Consider the following 6,594-nt stretch of genomic DNA (forward strand, 5'->3'; position numbering starts at 1 on the left):
TGAATAGCATTCTCACGTAGGTGTTCCTTTTGTCCAGGTGTAAAAGGGCACTGTGGAGTGCAATAGAGATTGCATCATCTGTGGATCTGTTGGTGCGGTATACAAATTGGAGTGGGTCTCGGGTTTCTGGGATAATGATGTTGATGTGAGCCATGACCAGCCCTTCAAAGAATTTCATGGCTACAGACGTGAGTGCTACGGGTCGGTAATCATTTAGGCAGGTTACAATAGTGTTCATAGGGACAGGAACTATGGTGGTCTGCTTGAAACATGTTGGTAGTACAGACTCAGACAGGGAGAGGTTGAAAATGTCAGTGAAGACACTTGCCAGTTGGTCAGCGCATGATCGGAGTACACGTCCTGGTAATCTGTCTGGCCCTGCGGCCTTGTGAATGTTGACCTGTTTTAAGGTCTTACTCACATCGGCTGCGGAGAGCGTGATCATACAGTCATCCGGAACAACTGATGCTCTCATGCATGTTTCAGTGTTACTTGCCTCTAAGCGAGCATAGAAGTTATTTAGCTCGTCTGGTAGGCTCGTTTCACTGCTTCCCTTCGTAGTCTGTAATAGTTTGCAAGCCCTGCCACATCCGACGAGCGTTGGAGCCGGTGTAGTGACCAACAGATGCATATCTGTATTCCCAGTCATGTGAAATACATAGATTAGGGCCTGATACATTTATTTCAATTGATTGATTTCCTTATACGAACTGTAACTCAATATGTTGCATTTATATTTTTGTTCAATATAAAGGGCTCAACCGTGAGTCTCTGCCATGCTTTGGGGAAATAGGATGCAGGCAAAGGGGAGATTTATTTTGAATTCAACCTAGTGCTGTTGGAATTCACCTAGCTTCTACATAGGGGAGAAACTCTGAGAAATTCTATATGTGATGCCGTCTTATCAGGTGAAAGACAGCACAGTATGTAAGAATAGCTGGAAACAGAAGTGCTCTTCAAATAGAATTTATTGCTCAGCGCATTCAGGCATGATCAAATCACATTATCAACCATTCTCATTATCATCCCTATGCACATTATCATCCATTGGTCAGAAGTAAATATATACAGCAAAATACAGCTTTTGGTTTGTTATATTCAATATTACAGTACGTCTCTCTTGCAGGAGTTCATTAATTGTGCCTCATAATCAGGGGCGCAACTTTGATTTTAGAAGTGGGGGGGATGTTATTATTATTGTAAATAAAATAAAAATATCCAGTCGGATAAACACTCCAAACAGCCTACCCGACCACTCGGAGGCATCCACATGGTCCAAAAGCACACCTATGCCTCGTTTTGTAACACATTCCAATGATAAAACTGGGGGGGACATAAATACAAATTCAGAATGCGGGAGTGGGACATGTCCCCCCGTCCCCCCGTCCCCGTCCCCAGTGAAAGTTGCGGCCCTGGTCATAATTGACAGTCACGAATCATGATACTTTACATATTAAGCGTCAGTTAATATTTTAAGGGGGAGCAGTTCTCATATTGCTTTAAAGCCTTTCACTAACCATGCAGTTTTACAGAAAACCTCTACTGACCTCTAAATCGAGTCATTCAAAAAGAGGTTAAGTCTCAAGTTTTAGGTTTAGCTTGCTTCTCTGCGATTGGCTCAGCAGCTTGTCCGGTAAAGCAGTTCTCGTCTATTTAAAATGTATCTTGTTCTGTTATCTTCTCATCAACTGTCTGATCTTTCAAACCCACGGCTGATACATCCTGTTCTTTCACTGGTAATGTATTTGTAATAGATATCTCAACTTGTTCAGATTTTAACTCAGAGGCCTTGGTTTTCACACTCTCTGTCTTTGGGGTTCCATCTTTGGGATCTGTAACCTTCTCAGGCTCTTTGTCCATACTTTCCTCTTGTTTCTCCTGAGTTGTGTTGCTTTCTGGCACCTCCCTGTGGGAGTCATTGCTCTCTGCAAATGCAGGCATCTGTTTCTCTGGTGGTGTGATTGTCTTAGCTTTGTCACCACTGCCCGTCGTTTCACTCTCTTCCGTAGGGGTGGTCATTGATTCTGGGGTGAGGGTTGAGTATGGTTTAGGGATGGTCGTTGATTCTTGGGTGAGGGTTGAGTCTGGTTTAGGGATGGTCGATGATTCTGGGGTGAGGGTTGAGTCTGGTTTAGGGGTGGTCGTTGATTCTGGGGTAAGGGTTGAGTCTGGTTTAGGGGTGGTCGTTGATTCTGGGGTGAGGTTTGAGTATGGTTTAGGGGTGGTCGTTGATTCTGGGGTGAGGGTTGAGTCTGGTTTAGGGGATATTTCCTCTTTAGGGGTGATGGTTGAGTTTGGTTTTGGGGAAGTTTCAAATTTAGGGGTGACTGCTGGTTCTGGTTTTGGGGAAGTTTCTTCTTCAGTGGTGACTGCTAGTTCTGGTTTAGGGGATGTCTCCTCTTTAGGGGTGACAGTGGGGAATGATTTAGGGGATGTCTCTTCTTTAGGGGTTACGGTTGGCTCCTGTTGTGGAGATATTTCCTCTTTAGGGGTCACAGATTGGTCCGGTATTGGGGATGTCTCCTCTTTAGGAGAGACAGTTGGCTCTGGATGCGGGGTTGTTTCTTCTTTAGGGGTCACAGTGGGGTCTGGTTTAGGGGATGTCTCTTCTTTAGGGGTGACGGTTGGCTCTTGTTGTGGGGATGTCTCCTCTTTAGGGGTCACAGATTGGTCCGGTATTGGGGATGTCTCCTCTTTAGGAGAGACAGTTGGCTCTGGATGCGGGGTTGTTTCTTCTTTAGGGGTGACAGTGGGGAACGATTTAGGGGATGTCTCTTCTTTAGGGGTTACGGTTGGCTCCTGTTGTGGAGATATTTCCTCTTTAGGGGTCACAGATTGGTCCGGTATTGGGGATGTCTCCTCTTTAGGAGAGACAGTTGGCTCTGGATGCGGGGTTGTTTCTTCTTTAGGGGTCACAGTGGGGTCCGGTTTAGGGGTTGTTTCTTCTTTAGGGGTCACAGTGGGGTCCGGTTTAGGGGTTGTTTCTTCTTTAGGGGTCACAGTGGGGTCCGGTTTAGGGGATGTCTCTTCTTTAGGGGTGACGGTTGGCTCGTGTTGTGGGGATGTCTCCTCTTTACTGGTAACTGCTGGATCTGGTTTAGGGGATGTTTCATCTTTAGCTGTGACTGCTGGTTCTGGTTTTGGGGAAGTTTCTACTTTAGTGGTGACTGCTAGTTCTGGTTTTGGGGAAGTTTCTACTTTTGGGATGACTACTGTTTTTGGTTTTGGGGAAGTTTCTACTTTAGGGGTGACTGCTTGTTCTGGTTTTGGGGAAGTTTCTTCTTTAGGGGTGGTGGTTATATCTGGTTTTGGGGAAGTTTCTACTTTAGCTGTGACTGCTATTTCTGGTTTTGGGGAAGTTTCTACTTTGGGGGTGACTGCTGGTTCTGGTTTTGGGGAAGTTTCTACTTTAGTGGTGACTGCTAGTTCTGGTTTTGGGGAAGTTTCTACTTTAGTGGTGACTGCTAGTTCTGGTTTTGGGGAAGTTTCTACTTTTGGAATGACTACTGTTTCTTGTTTTGGGGAAGTTTCTTCTTTAGGGGTGACTGCTTGTTCTGGTTTTGGGGAAGTTTCTACTTTACTGGTGACTGCTTGTTCTGGTTTTGGGGAAGTTTCTACTTTAGTGGTGACTGCTTGTCCTGGTTTTGGGGAAGTTTTTACTTTAGGGGTGACTACTGTTTCTAGTTTTGGGGAGGTTTCTACTTTAGGGGTGACTGCTTGTTCTGGTTTTGGGGAAGTTTCTTCTTTAGGGGTGGTGGTTATATCTGGTTTTGGGAAAGTTTCTATTTTAGGGGTGACTGCTGTTTCTGGTTTTGGGGAAGTTTCTACTTTAGTGGTGACTGCTGGTTCTGGTTTTGGGGAGGTTTCTACTTTAGTGGTGACTGCTAGTTCTGGTTTTGGGGAAGTTTCTACTTTTGGGATGACTACTGTTTCTGGTTTTGGGGGAGTTTCTACTTTAGGGGTGACTGCTTGTTCTGGTTTTGGGGAAGTTTCTTCTTTAGGGGTGGTGGTTATATCTGGTTTTGGGGAAGTTTCTACTTTAGGGGTGACTGCTGGTACTGGTTTTGGGGAAGTCTTCTCTTTAGGGGTGACAGTTCGGTCCGGTTTTAGGGCTGTTTCTTTTTTAGGGGTGACAGTGGGGTCTGGTTTAGGGGATGTCTCCTCTTTAGGGGTTACGGTTGGCTCCTGTTGTGGGGATGTCTCCTCTTTAGCGGTGACAGTTTGGTCCGGTTTTGTGGTTGTTTCTTCTTTAGGGGTGACTGCTGGTCCCTGTTTAGGGGATGTCTCTTCTTTAGGGGTGACAGTGGGGTCCGGTTTAGGGGATGTCTCCTCTTTAGGGGTTACGGTTGGCTCCTGTTGTGGGGATGTCTCCTCTTTAGGGGCAACAGTGGGGTACGGTTTAGGGGATGTCTCTTCTTTAGGGGTGACAGTTTGGTCCGGTATTGGGGATGTCTCTTCTTTAGGGGTCACAGTGGGATCCGGTTTAGGGGATGTCTCCTCTTTAGGGGTGACTGTTGGCTCCTGTTGTGGGGATGTCTCCTCTTTAGCGGTGACAGTTTGATCTGGTTTTGTGGTCGTTTCTTCTTTAGGGGTGATTGCTGGTCCCTGTTTAGGGGATTTCTCTTCTTTAGGGGTGACAGTGGGGTCCAGTTTAGGGGATGTCTCTTCTTTAGGGGTGACAGTGGGGTACGGTTTAGGGGATGTCTCTTCTTTAGGGGTGACAGATTGGTCCGGTATTGGGGATGTCTCCTCTTTAGGAGAGACAGTTGGCTCTGGATGCGGGGTTGTTTCTTCTTTAGGGGTCACAGTGGGGTCTGGTTTAGGGGATGTTTCTTCTTTAGGGGTCACAGTGGGGTCTGGTTTAGGGGATGTTTCTTCTTTCGGGGTCACAGTGGGGTCTGGTTTAGGGGATGTTTCTTCTTTAGGGGTCACAGTGGGGTCTGGTTTAGGGGATGTCTTAGATTCTTTCCCTTTTTCCTCACCCATTGAGACATCTTTTGTGACCTTTTCACTGCCATTATGTTCATTCTGCACAACACTTTTTACAATATCATCCTTGCTGCTCACTTCTGGCTCTGTCGGACCCACCTCCTTTTTAAGAGTCTTTTGCACAGGCTCTTCCTTACACTCACTTGTTGTGCTGATAATTCTGTCTGGCATTTTACCTCCTACTGTTTTCTCATCTTGTGTCATTTCTACACTAGAATCATCTGGTGACTTCACCTGCTCCACTGTCTCCTTGGTTGGACTGCTCTTCAGCTCTGCAGTGATATCAGGGGATTCCATGTCCTTCTCTGTGGGCTCAGGGAGATCCTCTTCTTGTGTTGTCACAGCACTCTCTGCCTCTTGAGGTTGGTCTGACTCTCTGTGCTCCTTCTGAACAGGTTTCTGCTCCAGTGTTGGGGCACTCTGATATAAATGTTTTCTCTCTTTGATGGGACTTTCTTTTGGGCTGTCTTGATGTTGCTCTGTTGGGGCACTCTCCTCTTTCAGATCTACCTCTTTTTTCTCTTTTAAAGGGCTTTCTTTTTTTCTCTCCTCTGACACCTTTTTGGGTTCTTTGGAGATGTCCTCTGTGGGGACCTGTGGTTCACCCTTTATTGAACTTCCTGTTTTGCTATCCTCTGACTCTGAAGTTTTGGGTTCTGTTGAGATGGGAATCTCTGGTTGGGATTCACCATGTTTTGGGGTGTCATCTTTTTCTAATGTCCCCTTTATCTCGCTGTCTAGCTTCTTTGTTGTGTCCAGTTTTTCCTTCTCTCCGTCACTGGTGGCCTCAGCTGAGTTGACTTCACTTTGTGTATTTTCACCTCTGTCAATGTCCTCTGTCTTTTTGATTGCATCTGGCTCACCCCCCTTTTCCTCCTCTCTTTCATCCTCTCCCTCCTCTCCATTTTCTCCCTCGCTATGGCTAACTCCATCTCCATTTACCTCGACCTCTGCTGATGTTACAATCTGCTGTCTCTTAGACTCTTCCTCCTGTTCACCCTCTTCCTCCGGGGCGTCCACTTCAACATCCACTTTACCTCTATCTTTCTCTTTCTGCTCATCCACCTCTCCCCCACTCCTCCTCTCAGCTTTGTCACTCTCTTCTCCCTGCTTCTGTCTCAACTCGTCTCCCTCTCCCCGGACCGTCTCCTCGGAGCCTGTCTCCTCGATCTCGGACATCTCCATGTCTCTGGTGGTCTCAGTGATGATCTCCTCAACAAACTTGTACTGGGGCTCAGACCTGCGTGTGGGCCCTCCCTGCCGGGCCAGGCAAGGCAGGGTGTAGACGGGGGACTGGCGGTAGATGCAGGGCATGGAGATGTGGGTGTCAGAGATGGTGTACAGGCGGGACTCCTCACCCTCCAGGAGTTTCCTATAGGGAGGCAGAGAGACGTGTTATTACTGCCATGACTATAATATGGATATGTCCCAATGTGTTAGCCTCGTAAATGCCAGACTGATCACCGCTGCACACATCCATGTCAGCTCGTGAGAACAGTGTGTGTGGATATGTCTGAATATCCATATCATGATTAAAGTGTCATTCTGTGTTGTGATGTGGTCTATGTTCATTTGATGTTAAATATGAAATCAAACTATTTCAAT

The 6,594-nt window shown here is 46.6% G+C and overlaps 1 protein-coding gene across 1 annotated transcript; it reads right to left on the minus strand.

Annotated features, from left to right (window-relative positions):
- Positions 1-950: 950 nt before the first annotated feature.
- Positions 951-6,378, minus strand: LOC129848893 (cell surface glycoprotein 1-like; the record flags this gene model as incomplete). Its single annotated transcript, XM_055915994.1, has 1 exon — positions 951-6,378. A coding segment is annotated over one exon (4,725 nt), but the record flags the coding sequence as incomplete, so codon positions are not given.
- Positions 6,379-6,594: the final 216 nt, after the last annotated feature.

The sequence above is a fragment of the Salvelinus fontinalis genome, unplaced genomic scaffold (assembly GCF_029448725.1).
Source record: "Salvelinus fontinalis isolate EN_2023a unplaced genomic scaffold, ASM2944872v1 scaffold_1264, whole genome shotgun sequence".
NCBI classification, from domain to species: Eukaryota; Metazoa; Chordata; class Actinopteri; order Salmoniformes; family Salmonidae; genus Salvelinus; species Salvelinus fontinalis.